Below are 19,032 nucleotides of genomic sequence, written 5' to 3'. Positions count from 1 at the left end.
CTGACGGAACCATCGGGTTAGCGGATCATGTCGCGAAGGCCTGATGCAGCGCTGGCCTTTCGATCCTCATCAAGATCCGTGCAAAACAAGCTTTCTTAAAAAAAGGACTAATAATTGTATATTTTTACGTGTATCTTGGTGTAGATCCAAGCGTCCGTATCGGGGCACTGGGGTTTCTCGAGTTCGCACGGGCCCAACCTACTTCTATTGTTGGTTCGACGCCTCCTCCCTCTAATCTCTTAAGACCAATTTTGATGATGCAATTTCCACTAGAATTGGCTTCATGATGCCGGATGCTTTTGCTAGGCCGAAATTTTTGCCTCCGTGCAGGGGTGGCAATCAGATCTAATCAGATCGTATACTAATTGGGTCAAAAATTTAGTAACCTAAATTCGATCTATTTATTAAATAGATCAAAATTTCAAATATGAATTCAATATATTTATTAAATCGGTAACTCGACCTGATTTACGTAACTAATTTATTAAACAAATTAAACAATTTAGGCGGATTTTTAATAGGTTAAAGGAATTTAAACAAATTAAATAGATTAAGTGGATTGGGTTAAACAAGTTATATAGATTTTAAACGAGCTAAACAGGCTTTAAAATGGGAAAATAACTTCTTTATATTGCTCCTAAACCCTTAACCCTATAATAATACAATATATAATAATATTATATATTATTATAATATATAATATAATAATTTCATATAATATATATTAATATACTATATAATCTCTATATTAATATAGATAGTTACATTATATTAATATATTATATATTATTATATATAATAAAGGGTAATTTGAAGAATATGGATATATCTTAGCAACTTATCTAGAAAAAAAAGTAGTAATGCAACGGAACATGAGTAAAATATTTTTCTGTCTAAATGTTGGTTAGAAAATACTTATCCAGAAAAATACATATTCGTGGGTAAGTTTTTTTGCCCTCCAAACAATGGGCCCTAGTTTCGCCAAACTTGGCATTGATAGATGTGGCCCAACTTAAAATTGGGCTGACATTGGGTTAGCAGCATTCAGACCCGATAGCCCCAGCTCCCTCTAACCCATGTATAGCACAAGAATCATGGATGTAATTTGTGCGCATTATACCACAACATAAAAGGACTTTAATAGTTTAATAGCACCACCCGTTTAATGATTTGGTATTCCTAACAAGATCAATTGAAGCAGATCATATCAGCAATGAAACAGCTCGTACTTCTTTGGGTTGTTCTAGAAATTGCACCAGCCCAATAAATAGACCAGGCTGGGTCTACTCTATTCTAGCTGGGGCCCCAGCATGTATGGTTGAGGTCAAGCCGGACCGCTATAACTCTGCAAAGCATCTCCCTCCGGGTCCAGCCCACTGATCTTTAGACACTGGAACAGGCAAGCCAAACCATTTTTACCTTAACCCAATCTCCTCTAAATAGATTTTCCCAGATCCAATTCAGAGAACCAAGATGTCCTCTGGGATCCTCTCTCCTTATATACACGAGAGCTGTATGATATATCCATTCCCAACCAAAGAAAAAAGACATGCCAAGATAACCAACATTTGAAGCACAAGAAATACTTTATCGAGAGCATGCAAATATAGCCTAAAAAGTTCTGAAAACGCTTGTTTCAGACTAAGTAAACAAACATGATCGCCGTTGGTGCTTACATATTGGGCGAGCGATGTCGATGATGAATTTGATCGCAGCGTCCGATTGCATCCATCAAATTATGGAGTTATCATGGCCTCTGGCTTGAAAATGCTCCATGCTTGGAGTTTCCAATGAACACTAGCCACACTACAAGATGACAGCTGCTGGGGGTCGTCAATGCTAATTGATTCAGTAAACTCTGGCTTTGGATCCAACATGTGGTTCCCTTTTAACGCTTAGCTTTTAGTTGTTCCTTTTGTTGAAGCAAGAAAATTTCGAACATTCAATTATGAGTAAGGCTGTTCAATGAGTGAAGTATTTGTGAGCAGTTGTGTTTGGCTTAAAAATCAAATCAAATGTAGCTTCCTCGATTTTGATGAACGAGACGGGCAAGAGTTAGACTTGGTTTGCATTGCTTGAGTTTGGCTCAGTTAAACTCGAGATATGTAAATGACATAATTTGTAGTAATTTGATTTTTATCGATAACTAATATAACTTATATAAAAAATTATATATTTCGTGTATAAGACCAAGATACGTGGTAATTAGCTAGGGAAGATACAGGAAAGTTTTGAGAGATTCAACCTCTTACCAAATCTTCCATTTGAGATATTGTTCAGTTTGAAATTAAATTAGTAGGTTTGAGCTCACCTATATTACACAAACAAATTGAGTTTCAGTTAGACCTTATTTATTTGAGGTCCGATCATTTATGCCTCCGCTTATAAACATGATAGCTAAGAAAACAAACAAGAGCCAAGTCTCTAGAATTGCTAAATCGGCGGCAATATAATCTACGATACAATATATTTGATAAATCAAACAAGTAATAAGCCTAGAATCTTTTTTTAGTTAATGCCAACCTCCAACCAAAATGTAGACGAGAGTTGCTACAATTGTAAATGCAATAACCTATGATCTCACCCAAAAAGACTAGTCGAAAGGTATTATTTGGATTTTTTGCTCATGTATAAGTACTCAAGATTTACCCAGCAAATGATGATGTAGAACTAAACATGCGCTTGTAGGATCCAGCAAATATCCTATAACTATAGTCACATAGGATTTTCTCACTTTCAGTGGTCCATCTTACTTTATAGGATTTTCACTCAACAGCACACATGATCATTTTATATATTGGTGCAACGAATCACATACAGCTTGTTTTTTTTTTAATAAAATGAAATAAATAGGAATCTTCTCGACTATCTCTACCTCTAACACATACATGTACTCCCTTAAAGCTGGACTTGAATTTAACTCCCTTCCAAACAAATGCAGCTATTTTATATTTCAGTAGACCAAGCAAGCTGACCCGTGAATGTCCAAGTGTTGCAAGTTCTAGCTAACTTGATCCCCAAGAAATAAAAGTATTCTCTGTTTTCCCATCTATCCTGAACCAATTTGAGCTGTTCCTTCATGGCAAAGCTAGAGAAGACCACTTGACTAAAACCATATAAAGTTAATGCAGGCAATGAATGGCACACTGCAATATCTAGTGGGCGACTAATTCATCATTAGTTTGACAACCAAAGAAAGTGGTGCATGTCTCCATTGGATTAAAGAGGTCGAGAAAGTACTGGATTAGAACCAAAGAAAAGCCTAAGGGCTCCATAAACATGACCAAACTAAGTCCAAGCAGTCACTTGCTTGGCATCTCACCATTACTTTCCGAGGCTTTCTTTCTGAACGTCTTGACTAGATTACAGGGTTTGGGATGACTTGTGAGGACCAAGGGAAAAGCACATGGACTTTATTAGCAGGACCAGACCGTCCCAATCCTAGCAGTAGCTTGGCACCACTGGTTGTGGCTGTTCCCTTGGTGGCCAAGTCATGGAAAGTTTGTCGAGGGACTGTACGTCAGTGGGCCCAGATCACATATGGGCCTTCTCATTTAAGCCTTTGCCTTGATGTGAGATCTATATTTTTGGTTGGATCTGAGTTAAAAGCATATTTGATTCTTCTCCTTGCCAATTGATTGTGGTGGGTCCTTCAGGAGCGAGGGCCAAATATCTTGGATTCAACATCAAAAAAAGTAGTTCTGGATCGCTATGGTCCATAAAATCTGTAACGCGTCAAAAGCGAGGTGCATTAGGTAGTGTATGTCTTTCAAAAGATCTAGTAGAAGCTTTTATAATATTTTTATTTAGGCTTTCTAATTACCTAGCATAAATTAAGGTCGAGGCAATATGATGGAATATATATAAAAAAAAAACTTTGCTACGTATGTGGTATATATGCAAATACACCTAAGGACTGAGTAAGAAGATCCTATCTAAAAACCCGAACATGCAAGAGTATATAAGTTATAAGTAGTACAAAAGTCTTTAATCTATACGATGGAGGACTATTATTTGTCAAAACTGAGCTTTTGTTTTTCTGATCGCAAATAGAGGGATCGAGACACTTGACCCAATTTTATCAGGTAAATTGATAAGTATTTACAGAAGAAGATGTTTGAAGAGAGGCACATATTTTAGACAAACCTCATGACAGCATGTAGGTAAAATATGCTGCATTCCTACTCGGTAGCCTAAAATGAGATCTCTAGTTATGAAGTTTGCTTAAAATGTATTCCTACTCAGTAACCTAAAATGCTACATTCCTTTGATCCTTGTTGTACATCTTATGTGCCTCTCAAAAAAGATCAAAGGAATGCAGTATTTTAGGCTACATACTAGGAATACAGAGTACGAATGCATTTTAGGCAAACTTCATGACTAAGGATCTCATTTTAGGCTATAGAGTATGAATGCAGCATATAGGTAAATTCTATCGGACTTCAAGGGTTCAACACATCTTAAAAACAAAAATAAGGCTTAGCGAACTTGAGGACCTAGGGACCAAGCCGATGATGTTTAATTTAAATACCTATTTAGGATACAAAGTAGGAACAAAACACGTCCAAATAAAACTCCTAAGGATTCAAAAAATCTTCTTGAAGAGGGGGAAAAAAAAAAGGCTTGAGTGAACTCCAAGACCTAGGAACCAACTTGATGATGATTTTAAAAGCCTAATTTAGGCTACAAAGCATGTTGGAATGTAGCACATCCTATCAAAATCCCGGGGGTTCAAATGGACATGACTAGCTTTCATGAGTTTCCTCTTGGACCCTATGGACAGGGACCTGAAATTCGGAAAGGCCAATATGGAATGGCATGTGAAGCAAGTTCATGTCCTACCCCGGATGAATGAAAGATTAGATAGCTGTCAAGGATCTATCACCATGGACCTATCTCGACAAGACTTCGCCCACATTCGCCCAAAACAGTGAAATCCCGTTCTTATTTTCTTCAAATCCACCATACGACACAGAGAGCTTTCAACGTCAGCGTTCTCGGCACGGTAAGCAATCCCCATCAGGTGAACTTGAAAGCACTCCCGTTGGCCCACAACAACGAGAGTTGGTCAGGTGGCGTGGGCGTATCACCGCTTGACACGTACCTAAATTCTGGTGCCCCCCGTCCTCGCCCATTCATAGGTGGTCTCCTAAGTGGTTGGCAACAAAAGACGCCACCCAATCGACCGCCCTATTAGCCTTCCGAAATACATGCTGCGTCTGAATGGTCATCCCATCACGAATCATAGCCCGGATGTCCCTCAGCAGAGGATGGTGTGTTTAATGATATTTTTTGCTGGCAAGGGATGGTGAATGCTCTACCATGTCTCAGCCTATGCTGTCAAGATAATAGCCAGCCATTTGTCCTGAAGCCAAATGCAAATTAGAAGTTTTGTCTTAATCTTTACTTATCGCTTTCTTAATGGCTGTCGTTAGTTGTGCCAAAATTTACCAACTTATGAGAAAGGATCCTCTTGTTGGATGCTTTCATGTGCCCGTGTCCTTTCTTCCATATCTGTCCATGGCTTATGCATCTAACATAGTTCCAAATGTCAAAAGTTATGGAAATTAACTTTATAAAGTTCTGTGGGAAACTTACATTTCCTGTGCCACTGGTTACTGGGTATTTCTATATGCTGTCTATGATCATGTCTTAGTTTGCAGCCTTTGGTTTCATGGCTTAATTTTATCTCTCTTTGATGTAGAGGATGAACTATGATACACTTGGCCTAGTTATTGGCAAGGAGCATCATGTTGCTACCTTGTCTGTCTGTAATTATAATGGTTTGAATTCATGACACCAATTTCATTAATTAATATTTGGAATTACTCACTATATCATCACACACATAAGATGAGGAAGAGATGGTGTGATATGTGACAGCTACCACATGTACATTATGAGTTTAATTAGTATTGGAGGCAAAATTTTACTACTTATGTCATATGTAAATTATCACAATAAAATTGTGCAGGGCTAATAGATTCATAATTGTATCGTACATATTCTTCAAATATAACTGGATTTTCTAAGCTCTATACGTCATGCGTTAGTCCTTGGAGCTAATTGCTGAAGGCTATCTTCTAGATTCATACATACAATTTTCAATATGCTACTGTTCTCTGCGTCATCAAGCTGAGAAAAAGGGATGCCCAAACATGAGACCATCCTCAAGAATGGATGAACGTTAAAGATAAGCCATGAAAATCTAGCTACAAAAGGCAAAAAAAAAAAAAAAAAGGCAAAACCAGAGCTGCAAGCAAGATATAGTCTTGCCTTGCCGCACGCGGTTGGAAGGTAAATTATGTGTGAACGGCCTTAAAAACTGCACAAACTTCGGACCTGGTGGATAATTTTACTGTACTAAACCAGAGTAGCCCAGCCTGCTACAGTAAAAATTGCATGTTGGAGATAGGCCAAAATATTGTTAAACCTAATTAAACTTGAGAAATAAAATCTATGGATGGCAATAGGTCGAGTATGAGTTCGTGCTAGTCCCGGTACAAGTGGGGCATGAAGAATTACATGGAGTGGAGATCTGATTAGGTAAAGTTATGAAAATCATTTGTTTCATGCAAATTAAATAAATAAAATTATCCGTGAGTACTTCACATAACATTAAATAAAATAAAGTTGAAAATATAGCATATAACAACCTAAATTTTTAACAATAATAGAAACATAACAAACTAAAAGAAAAATTCTTTAAGAAGTTAAATATTCGTTAAACTAAAAAAAGTAATCAACTAAAAGAAATGAACCATCAAGCATCATGGTATGTAATTTTTCACATGTTCTATCTTTTAAAGATATGGAACGACTGGGGCAAAAGACAAAGAGAAAATTTATAAAGAATATATATGTCCGAAAAGGGTCTTGACGTTACCTACACCTACCTCAGATCGGTAATTGATGGGTAAAATCTGCCCCATGAGATCATATATGATGAGCAGAGGAAATTGCCACCCTTAATAAAATTATGACTACCAAACGCTAATAAATTACGATCAAACTCGACGGGCCGGAAACAATTATCATGGTTCATACCGATGGGGCAAAATAAATCCTAGAATCATGTACTTGCCGGGGTTTGCCTACCAGACTCCTCTCGTTCTCTCAACTGTCGACTCCACATTCCTTCAGACCTGTTCGCAAGGATCCTTTCTCGTGGAAGTAAATATCTTAGGTCCATTGCGTCACTCTTCACTAGCATATGCTTGAGAATATCTGTTGAACTCTTTTGCAGTAAACCTCCGCCGAAACATTCCTTTTGAGTGTGTAACCAGTCACCCATGAAACGAATATAGGACCTTGAGTGACTTCTTTACTCTCTTCTTCCCCATCTCTAGGGAAAACAAAACTTTGTCATCAGATTCTGCTAGGGATATGAGTCCAGGCTAGGACCACTTCACGTACGTACGTACCTTTATTAGATACACGAGGTGAAGGCCTTTATACTTTCAGCAGATTTCAATTAAACGCTATTATACTATATATGTCAATAAAATCGGTTATTATAAGCAAAAGGTTTCTGAAAAGAATTCGACAACGTATAACTAAATAGAAGGGTCACGCGGAGATCCGTTGATACACTCAATACACGTCGCAAGTTTACATTAGGCCACACACACGCAGTCCCCACGAGGGTGCAGCGGAAGATATATATATATGCCTGCTGCCATGGACCAATTGTTCTCCTGACCATGACGACTAGTCTCTACGTACGCATTTCTCTACTACGTCTACAAACAATTTGAGACTCGAAACCATCAAAAGGATTTCACAGTGGGCGTATCGATGGGCTCGTTGGTGGCCTTGGATTCATTCAAGGTCGCACATCAGCTGTCTTCAGGACCATGTCTCTTCTGTAGCCTACACTGACCTATGACCGGGACTAGAGAACAAATGCTAATCAAACTCGTCAATAGATATTAATTGTTAAATAGAGTACGCAGTAATGATCCAAGCTTAGGGTATTGATAGTCTTCACAGTGACACAAACACAACCCTTTCAAAACAAAAGAAGAGTGGTTAGGTTTAGAAACCTCCAATTACCAAACCTTATCAGGTTGGTAGGGGAAGAAGGCCAAGATGATATCACATCACAGACTGATTTGTATCATGTGGAACCATATAATATGCTTTAAGCTAATCCTCACGTCTTTTCCATCCAAATAGCCACTTTAATATGAATGGTGGAGGGCCCACTTGTATCTCGGTGGGGAGGTTACACATCACCAAGCCATCAGCATTGATAAGAAATTCATGCAGTAGAAATAACAAGGTGGTCATATGTCTCATAGCAATGAAGCATGTGATGGGATTTTATCCTCATCTCATAAAAAAGGATTGTATCTATCTCTCGGCCCCATTATATCCGCATCATCTTTACATCACCTTGCCATTCTATCTCAAAGTATATATGGGGGAAGGGGTTCCACCTCGCCTCCATTTTTTCTTAGTCTCCTCCATTTTTTCTTGAATTCTTTTTGCTCCAATCCATATCTCGGGGAGTGCTGAACGGAAAGTTAATATTAGCCCATTGTATTTGTTGGAGGGAGGTGGGGCCCAGCGAGTCACTGTCCACGCGTACGCCAAGATCGCGACGTGGCGATGAAGACGTGGACGTTCAGGAGTGAGTCCTCCAATTGCCGATGGGATGACGTCGGATGACTCCCCCGACGTAACGAAGCCAAGCGCTGTTGGGCCTCGAACCTACGCGTTTAGACCGGCTTGGCTTGGCGAATGATTCCAAAAAAAGGATGTTGGACATGTGTCGATGTTTGAAACGAATTGCAAGGTGTTGCCATGTTATTTAAGTTGCAAAGGATTCTAGAAGGCACCAATGATTGAGGACCACCTGGGCAGCGCTTGTAGCTTGCAAGGCTCGTTCATGTATATCGTGCAATCCAAGCACGGATCTTTCGCAATTTCTTTGTTGAAGTTTCACCTTGCAGATTGATTCATGTATATATGGGAGATTGACATTCCATCTGATTTACAAATTGAGTTCTTGAAATTTGCATAATGGATGTGTGCAATATTGAAAGCAAGCAAAATGATCCTAAGCACAAGGAAAAAAGTTAAATTGCTTAAAAAATTTTAGTATATATGAGTTACATCTACAGCTAAGAATGTGAGGAACTAATGTTGCTGCTTAACGCTATTTTAGTCAAGAGATGGAATGTGGGGAGCATCTTGTACTCCAAACACAGTTGCTAACTAACAAGCCTATCAACTCACACCAAAGAGCCAATGGGTCTCCATATCCATCTTTTACCCTGTCAACATCTACAAGGTACAAACGGAAGCTTCGTGGATCGAAATTAGCTAGACAATAAAACTGAAAACAAAGCAAATAAAAGTAATCTAATTGTCTTTGCAGCTAAGACCGTTCCTCTTTTAGCAAGACAATCCGAAGGAAATTTGTTTAAACATCATATAACCCTTATGAAATAAGAATCACTCATTTGAACACGCGCTAACTTGAATGACTGATAACGTAACTAGTATAATCCTATATTGCCTGATGCTTTATCCTTGGCTTCATTAGCATTTATAGCCAGAGTGCATATTTGATATAAGACATAAAGAAACGTGCACGTACAAGGTTAGCACACGTACACACACTGTGTATGCGTGTAGTCATAAACATGTGGTATGAAGATCGCCTATTTGTCGTAGAAACCATCAAGTTTAGCTTATCAAATAATCATATATTAAGCCATATTTAATCCATGAAAGTTGAGCGATTCTATGATTGTGCGGCTGGTTTGGCATGTCTGCAAAGCCCCGTGGTCCTTCCATGAAAGAACCTTGTTATAACCCTCGTGTATCCACTTATAAATGAGCCAGAACCATATACTGTGACCATATTAGTGTTAGTATCCTCAACGGGAAAAGGGCCTCTATATCATAATTAGACTATAAGAATCATTGTTAAGAATTATTCACCTGGTAACTAGAGGTACTGGTTTATCCAAAAGATGCCAGTTGCTTTGAATTTCTCATAACTATGTCTCCAGTCAAAAAAAAAAAAAAAAAAAAAGATTTTTTCATGGACATGAGCGTGTTTTCTAATAAAGTTTTTTGAGTCCTAAGAAGCTTGGAAGATATTGTCTTCCATTAATAAGGAGGGCAGCTAGATACAGCTTGGAGCCGAGCGGAGGTCATGAATAGCTCGTGGGCAGCACCACGTGCGTGGTAGTACATGGAAGGAAAAGGAATATTCCATTGCGGGTGGGAAGAATATTCCCTTCCCCGGTTTTTGATGCATGAAAGGTGGGCAATGGCGGAGACGGCGGTTCTTCTCCTCACCCGAAGTTTGAAACAAACGGAAACGCTTTGCTTTGAATGGAAAGTAAGCTATTAGAAGAAGCAAATCACATGAATAGAACCCTCTCCAGTTGCCTCTCCCTTCTTCCCACCTTTAACTGAACTCTTCCTCTCTTCTGTCTTTCTTTCTCTTTCTTTCTGTTTTTTTTTTTTTTTTTTTTTTTTTTTTTGACTAACAAACCATCTCCTTCTTGCTTCCTCTTGGTTGGTGATGATGTCGTTCTTTTTGGAAGACTCCACCCACTTGAAAAGAAGGGAAGTTGATAAGGTTTCTATAAAAAGATGGGGTAATGAAAGTGCAAGAGGTTTGGGGCTTGAAGCTTGTGGTCGTCTTGTTTGATAGGTATTGAATAGATTTGAGAGGGGCATGCCATGAGATCCATAAATTGGCTTAGAGCTTGAAAGAGCCTATATTATTAGATTTTGGAAATGGTAGAGAAATTATAGAGTGCAAGTACTAACTTAACTCGACCAATTTAGTTCAACTACACCAAGATGACGAGCATAAAGACTCCATAATATGGAAGACCATGGACGAACATCTCGCTAAACTCAAAACCTAAAGGGATTTCATAATAAGAAGAGCTGCAGTAGTCAATCAGATTAAAAAAAACTGTATTTTTTAATCCAATAAATAAAAAAAAAACTGCATATCTCATAGAACCAAGAAAATTTTCAGTACAAGAACAATTCCAATAATTAATCCAATAATGTAACATATCAGTAATATATCCTAATTCAACAAAAGAATAAATTTATATTAGTGCCCACACCTTCATCTCACTCCTCTATAGAAGACTAGAAGTTTTTAATCTGTATATAAACTACACAATCAGAAGTGTATATACAATAACAGCATCTAAAACACAAAGCCTTCTCTTCTGTGAATAATAAGATATGAGTGGCCTTGGAGAGATAAGAGCCTAACAAATGGAGCTAAAACATGCATCAATCTTAAACTTTTCAGTACTTCCACATGTTCTCCAAGTCCATTACAGGTCCAGCCGAGCAAGGGTCATCAAAATCATCATAATGCTTTGACACCACAGAGGAAATCTCAGTGTTCCGATCGGTGCTCAGACCCGTGTCCTGCGATGGGCTGACCATAGACTGATTCGAGTACTGCTCCACCTTGCAAGTCCTCCTGATGGCCGATGATGCATCGTTGGTGGCAGCTAAAGCTCGCAGCATTGCATCATCCTGGTGCAAGTAGCCTAAATTAGGAGCTTCGGGGAGAGAGAAGTATGGGCTCTGAGGAGGGACTTGGGGATAGTAGACTGCATTCTGATGTTGATTTGCTGAGCTTGCCTGAGGACTGATACCTTGCCGGTTCTCCACGCCTAACATGGAGTAATAGGAAGGCATGGATGGAGAGCTCGTTGGAATTCCCTTGAATTCGAAGCCCTCGCCATCGTTGATGCAGCTTGGACTTGGCCTGATATTAGAATTGTAGTAAGGGGGATCCAGTAGAGGAGGCAATGTAGAAGAGTCCAGGAAATCATCTCCGAAAGAGCTCATCCTCTCGAGTCCTGGCACTGGGCTCTTCTTGATTCCAATGTTCTTATGGAACACCCTACAGACAACCCACGCATCCTGCGATCATAGAACTCAGATTCCTCAAAAAAGCTAATATGGATGTGGATCAAATAAAGAAAAAGAAAGGAAAAGACGCTATGTTTTACATATCCTGTAAAGTTTATAGAACATAGCTTAGTTCTCAAGGGAAAAAAAAAAGATATGTGCGTGTGTGTGTGTGTGAGAGAGAGAGAGAGAATAGAAAGTACCTTGGCGGTTTTAGGGAGATTGAAGCAAGGGGCTTTGCCTTCAAGCCTGAATTCATGCATGACCCAGTTGCTCTTCTCTCCCTTGGGAGCTCTCCCCTTGTAGAACACAAGGGTCTTCTTCATGCCAACCAGGACTCCTCTCCCCCTATAGATCTCCTTGTCCTTTCCCGTGGCCTTCCAATAGCCAGCTTCTGTGGCCCTGTTGGTCCTCGTGCCAGTTGGGTACTTCCTGTCCCTCTGGCAGAAGAAGTACCACTCCTTCTCTCCCATCTTGGCCTTGCCTTTCCATAAGAATAGCACAAACAGCAAGAAAATTTAGAAACAAAAAACCAAAGCTAGAAACGAGACAAACAGAAATTCATACATGGAGCAACAAGAGAGAAGGTCTAAAAGAAGAGAAGAGGCTTACTTGGAAGATCCCATGGTTCACACTTGTTCAGATCCACCTCTCCTATAGCTGCGGGACTGAAGCTATGGTTAAGAACCTTTTGAGAGAGGTAGTGGGTGATGATCTCTTCATCTGTTGGGTGGAATCTAAAGCCTGGGGGCAGGTCCATACCGTCCTCCCCCTTGTTGAGGACTGGGGCATCCACCATGGTTGCACCTCTAACAGAAATTACTAGATATAGAGAGAGCGAGAATAAAAAAAAACTAGAGGAGAAACACAATTAGTACTCACCAATCCCAACAACAGAACAAATAGACCGGGTTGGAGACCCAAGAAAATGGAAACGGAAGGAAAGGAGCAGAAGGAGATGAATGGAGGAACAGCAAGGTGAGCTGTGATTTCGAGGTGGGGATTTAAGAAAGAAGAGAATAGAGGAGAGAGATCCACTTAAATAGAGGTTTTCCTCAAGGCCTAAGATCCGTGCTGTTGAAGGCACTTCTCAGAGAAGCCTCTCTGTGGAAGGGGTCTATTTCTTTATTGCGACTGTAATTGGTTTTACTGCCAAATATTATTCTTTTCAGCATTATAAATATGCTAAGTTTGTCCTGGTCTCTCTCCAATGTTTCCATCTCCATGCTCCTTATTTGGTTCAGTTCCTCTGGTGTAGTTTCGAGGTATCTACTGTTCTTTGACAAACAGGTTTCTTGAAAGGTGCTTTCCATGCTGTGGTCCAACGTTTCTGGCGCGGATCTTGTGGAGGTATTAACTAATTCAAAATTTACTACGGTTAAAAAGTGGGGTCGGAGGGGATGGAGGCGTTGAAGATAAGGTTGAAAGATTCGCTAGTACATTCTACATGCAGATGAACCTAATACGTGGCAGTTTAATTATTACTACCAAGTCTCTGTTCAAAGTTTGGGATCATCTATTAAGACCTCTTCAGTTTCCATGACACGCGCCAGCCGACAAATGTGAATCCTCATGCTTCGGCTTAGCTCAGCTCATTGCTGGCTCGAATTTTACTTTAATCATTTTAACGCGACAGTTCTCTCTAGGCTCTAATTTCATTCTCTCTATGTGAAAAGAGCCTTGACAATGTCAAGAGCCAAAATAGTTCTATTTAGCTTTGTATTCCACCTCCATGTCTATAAAAAGCTTTGACAAGGTCACAAGGCAACATGTAGATCTAAAAGCGCACATAGCACATCCATGGTTATCTTTGTACAAGCTCAGATAAATTAATCCTTGAGAAAAAATCAACAATTACCTCCAACTTCACTTCATAGTCCAAGTCAACAACTCAAACCTTGTAACATTTCCACTAATCACCAGATAATTAAGGTCATCACTTAGTCAGAATAGCTCATCTCCAAACATCATAAGGTCATTCCTCAAGAAGACCTCTCTTTCCTAAATCAAATTGCAATAATTCAAAAAAAAAATTTGGGAAAAGAAGGCCAATCTTTTTCTAAACAGCCATATCCTTCATAAAAAGGTATTAGCACTATCATAGATGTATAGATATAAAGAGAGAGAAAAGAATTAGAGAGAACAATCAAAGCAAAAAAAAAATATCAAACTTAAGAATCGCCCCTAAGTATGAGAGAATTGCTACAAACTGACTTAGAATAGCACTAATACTAAGAGGAATAGAAAAAAAAATAAAAGCGTAAAACATCATTCACATTACCTTATGATTTTTCTGTTAATATATAAAATCTATCATCAATATTTTTCAATCAAATTGAAAGTAATGATAATACGAATGAAATTTCTCATTGCATTAATCTCATGCGATAATCTAGTTTAATAATTCATTTTTCAAAGTCTTTATATCTCTCAATTTTAGCTAGGTTGGGAAAAAAAAAAAAGCAAACAATAGCCGAGCCGCTGTAGAGGGAGCCAAAGGGGAAGGGAACACGGCTCAAGCGCCAGCACGCGTTCATACTTCGACAGAAGTTAAAAACCGCCGACTCTTCCCAACGGGAAAAAAAAAAACAAAAAGAAAAGAGCTCCAATATGTGGGCCCCACTCTCAGCTGTAACGGGTGATCACCGCCCCACCCTCCCACCCGCGACGCAACTACGTGTCGCCCGCAGGATTTCGCCGGTAAACCTGTAGCGGCGCGGCCCAGATTCCGCTACGCGCCAACCCTTGGCTTCGCCACGTCATTCCAACGTGTTCTCTTTATCGCCGCTTGCAACCTGAAAAATCTCCGGCGGAATTCTCCCCGCTGCCAAAAAGAATAAAATAGAGAATTGGCGACGAATAGTGCGGGAAAAGCCGTGTGGGGCCCGCTTGCCGAGTTAGGAGAGAGAAAGAGGGCAAGTGGCCTAACTAATTCCGTACTGCTGACTTTATCTACCGAACCCCGAAGAGAACCTTCTCATCCTGACGTATGATTACGTGTCCCTGGGCCCCACCAGCGGAGGTTCAACTATTACGGCCGAGACTGGTCTTGATGCACCGACCGGACCACTTCGGCCGCCTGATCCATGTCTCTGCCTCAATGATCTATCAGTGGGTCGGAGCAAGGAATTAGGTCAATGTTGGTTGCTGGAGTATTATGAATTTACTTGGTTGATGCTTGTAGGAGGAATATGGCAATGAATTATGTATTTGTGGCAGTGTGTCGCCGTTCTAAGCATTGGACCGGACAAAATGAGGCGTAGATATTCAACTTTTGATTATTTTAGCTCATTTTGTTCATCTGGGCTAATTTTCATCATAGACGAATCATCCCAAACTAGACAGCGAAAATTATAAGAGCGCTTTTGGAATCTTTTGAAAACTTTGTCCAAGATTTTATTTCTTTATCGTGCAACTACAATCTTGATCTGGTTTCTTTTGTTTCTCATCTCATTTCTTCGATGGAGTGGGCGATGGTTTATTCACCATTTTACTCTCTCTCTCTCAAAAAAAAAGAAAAGAAATTTGTCTATATTCTACTAAAAGGTTCTATATTATTTCAACTTGTGCTTTCAAAAATAGTAGAGAAAATTTTGGCTGACTAGCTTTTATGGGATTGATTGCTTAATCACTTTTGGCGGGGTTGGCTTGGAAGAGCAAATAATTCTTAGCTTATGTGCATAAATGTGAGCTTATGCTTCAAAAAAAAATTTGTTGGATAGCGCTTATCTCTAGCAAATCAGCTCTAACATGATAAAGATAATCATGGCAAAATAAATAGACATGGCAACTCTAACAAGACGGAGAAATTTATTATGTGATAATAGGAAACTGCAAAAAAAAAAAAAAAACTTAACATGATAAAGATAATTATGGCAAAATAAATAGAAATGACTACTCTAACTAGATGGAGAAATTTATTGTGAAATAACAGGAAACCGCCAAAACAAAAATATACACGGTTTCTCTAAAGATCCCCTATTGATTTTATAAGTAATTAAAGAAATCCCCATATGGTTAGGTGTTTTTTGCTCATATTCTCCACATATTTTTCTTTTAAGAGAAAATTGAACCATATTTATTTCCCAAGGGCATCTGTTTAGGAAATCTCTCATGATCCGGTGCACTGAATGGGTGGTCCATGCTTCAAGTAGGTGAGTAATTTGTTAGAATATCAAACTAGTTGCAATAATTCTCTATTGTTCTCCTTGTCTAATTTTTTGATGAATATTAACGACCCTAACAATGAACAATGTCCATGTTCACTCTATGATATGTAAGGTTGTTAAGTATGTGTTTTTGTGCATCGCACGGAATTGTGTAGCAAGCAAATGACATATTGTCTTACCGCATGATGTTCTACTTTGCTACCATAGCAGCAATCGAGCTAATAATTATTATAAATTTGCTACACGGTAAGCCACACGAGCACAATCTCGCTCGAGTAGAACCTATGACTGAAACAGATTGGACTGCATCAATTTCGGTGACATCTAAACTATTGTTGACAACAAGAGTGCAAATACCACCAACCACTCCAATGAACTGAAGCAAGAATTTGACAAGTATTTAGAGAAAAGCATTTTCAAACTTGAACTAGGAGTCTCCTTCTTTAAAGGGGAGGGGAAAAAGGCAAGAGAGGAGTGCAGCCTTTTTTTTTTTTATTATTTCATTATTATTATATTTTTTTTTGCTGAAGACGAAAGTATCATATAACACATGTATGAATACAGCCAAAAAAATTTAAAAGCAAAATATCTCGGAGAGCACTCGACAACTCCACCTCACCCACCTAAAGATATACCTCCGAATGGTGAGTTACAAAAAATGCCACCCAATCAGCACCATTTGCCTCTCGGAAAACACGCTTGGCCTGAATAGCCATCCCATCACTAACCATAGCCCGAATATCTTTTAATAGCGGGTGATAGTCGTCGACCTTCCCTTCGAGTCACGCAGAATCCATCCAATGATCGTCGTGGAGTCGCCCTCCAAAAGGACGATCCTAACTTGCATAGCCTGCCACACATAACGTAGTCCCACCCAGGCCGCTCTCAGCTCTGTCTCGGGCACTGAGGTATCAAACAACTAACAGCCCCCAGTCGCACTGATCCTGAAATCTGGGCCTCTCACCACAAAGCCTGTACCACCCCTCACACCGCTCTGCGGAACGCAGCCGTCGAAATTGACCTGAAGTGCAGCCATTGACTTGCGGCATAATTCGCCAAAATTGCCATACGTTTTATATTTACCTTTCTCAATCATGATTAGCTCTCAATTGTAGTGCAAAAAAACCTAGTTAAATCTAAATGAAGCTGCATGGCCGTTGACATGCGGGGCACGCGGCCGCGGCGGTGGCCGTGTTTCGTGACGCCAGGTATGCAGTCACTGTGACATGGAATGGCAGCTGGCGATGACCAGCAGGCACATGGGAGAGCTTCAATGTAATTTGGATTAGGGGGACGATTAGGGTCTAAAAGCGCTTTTGAGTTGGAATAAAGCCATCCCCCTATACGGAAGAGTGAGCAGATTCTAGTGGATTGGTTGTCCAAAGACTTCAAAAAGGAGCACATCCATATCCTCTTAAGGAATCACAAAGCTCATATGTTTATTTTATTAAAAGTCTAGCAATAATTTAGTGACAATAGATCCTAAAAGATGAGACTTGGGTGTGATGGATGGATGGAGAATTTCGGAATGGCACATGGCGACCCTGAATATACGGGCTGGCCAGCTAACTCGTCTCAGGCAAGTCTTGAAGCCTATGTGTGGCCTGCGACTTTCAAAAGAGACTTGCAAGATAAGCTGGGATTGACTAAAATTGGGCACATTCTTATGCAACACCGTACATTTTGATTCCCGTGGAACATGCTAGCTGGAGTACAAAACATGTGATTCCTTATCCCTGAGACACTTCTGTTCGTGAGATTAAATGCTAGGCTTGGCACAAAAAAATTGCCAATTGGGGAGAGTCATAGGTAGAGATTTAATATATGTGGAGCTCATTTATTAAGCATGACCTTTTCAAAAAACCCACCTTACGCCAGCGTCATTTTTGTTATAACAAATAAACACGTACATACATACACACATATATATATATATATACATGCTTGGCTATACTCGAATGAATCTTGATTTAAGACCGATCATATCTAAATCGAACGAAGCAGACCCCGCATTGATGGTTCAAGTCATTGGATATGAACTGCTATCTTTGAACTTCTTGCATACCAAAAATCAAATAATTTAAAAATTAAACAATCTACATAATATTAAATTATGTGTATTTATTTCTTCGATCGCTTGATATTTGTTTGGTAGGAAATACATGGCACATGGTCGGCATTTTTCTTTTTAAACTCTCTCTCTCTCTCTCTCTCTCTCGCCCCCCCCTCTCACACTCACGCACACTATACCCACTGCATAATGAATGCGACTTGCGATCGGTATTCAAACAGGAATATGAGATTATCAACATAAATATCATACTCTTGTTGAAAAGTTTAGTCTAAATGAAAGCAAATCTAAAATAGAAATAAAAGTTTTAGCTGTGTAACACGCGGGTGTATTGCCGTTTAATCTTACCCAAAAATAAGAAAAATATTTACATCCAACCAAGATAGAGCCACTTCGATTAATACAAGCTTCGCCGCAAATTAAATAACGGTCCCCTACTTCACATATTCAGGAATTCCTCCTATAGCCATTGAATGAGTTTGCTCGGTCGAATCCGAGGAACAATATGTATCCACCCTTGGATACCAACACATGTCGAGTCAAAGAAACCATGTTTGGCAAGAGCCAGGGAATGGTGGACTTGGATGCAAGACTTCCCTAGCCACCAAGAAATGGAGGCAAACTCTCCAACCTTCACCGGTGCAGGGACTGCAGGCCCAAGCAGCTCAACTGCCTCATCTTCCAAAATGATGTGAGAATTGGTTACCCATGACCACAAGAACGGCATGAGCGGCATTGTGAATGTGTTTAAAATGCTTAAAATGGAAGTTCCGGCTTGAGATAGGCTCACAAAAATGGTCGACGTCTCATGCGAAATGTGTGACATGCATTCATACCATGAAAAGTTGAAAACGATACTTCCAAGTGATCATGTAC

The 19,032-nt window shown here is 39.5% G+C and overlaps 1 protein-coding gene across 1 annotated transcript; it reads right to left on the bottom strand.

Annotated features, from left to right (window-relative positions):
- Window positions 1-11,007: 11,007 nt before the first annotated feature.
- On the bottom strand, window positions 11,008-13,062 carry LOC103702205 (NAC domain-containing protein 100-like). The gene is made up of 4 exons (XM_008784540.5): window positions 12,799-13,062; window positions 12,529-12,725; window positions 12,120-12,400; window positions 11,008-11,928 (listed from the first exon to the last, which is right to left on the bottom strand). The coding sequence occupies exons 2-4, from the start codon at window positions 12,713-12,715 to the stop codon at window positions 11,299-11,301; spliced, it is 1,098 nt and encodes a 365-aa protein (XP_008782762.1). The 5' UTR covers window positions 12,716-12,725; window positions 12,799-13,062; the 3' UTR covers window positions 11,008-11,298.
- Window positions 13,063-19,032: the final 5,970 nt, after the last annotated feature.

The sequence above is a fragment of the Phoenix dactylifera genome, chromosome 8 (genome assembly GCF_051530095.1).
Source record: "Phoenix dactylifera cultivar Ajwa chromosome 8, Ajwa_hap1_PhDact_Kaust_v1.1, whole genome shotgun sequence".
NCBI lineage: Eukaryota > Viridiplantae > Streptophyta > Magnoliopsida > Arecales > Arecaceae > Phoenix > Phoenix dactylifera.
Note: the sequence above shows the minus strand (reverse complement) of the source record. Positions and strands in the feature narration are given on the sequence as shown.

Excerpts from the sequence above, each read along its gene's own strand:
- LOC103702205 (XM_008784540.5), bottom strand. The coding sequence starts at position 12,715 with ATGGTGGATGCCCCAGTCCTCAACAAGGGGGAGGACGGTATGGACCTG. Across the intron at positions 12,401-12,528 it reads TGAACCATGGGATCTTCCAA|GCAAGGCCAAGATGGGAGAG; the intron begins GTAAGCCTCTTC and ends TCTTATGGAAAG. Across the intron at positions 11,929-12,119 it reads ATCTCCCTAAAACCGCCAAG|GATGCGTGGGTTGTCTGTAG; the intron begins GTACTTTCTATT and ends CTATGATCGCAG.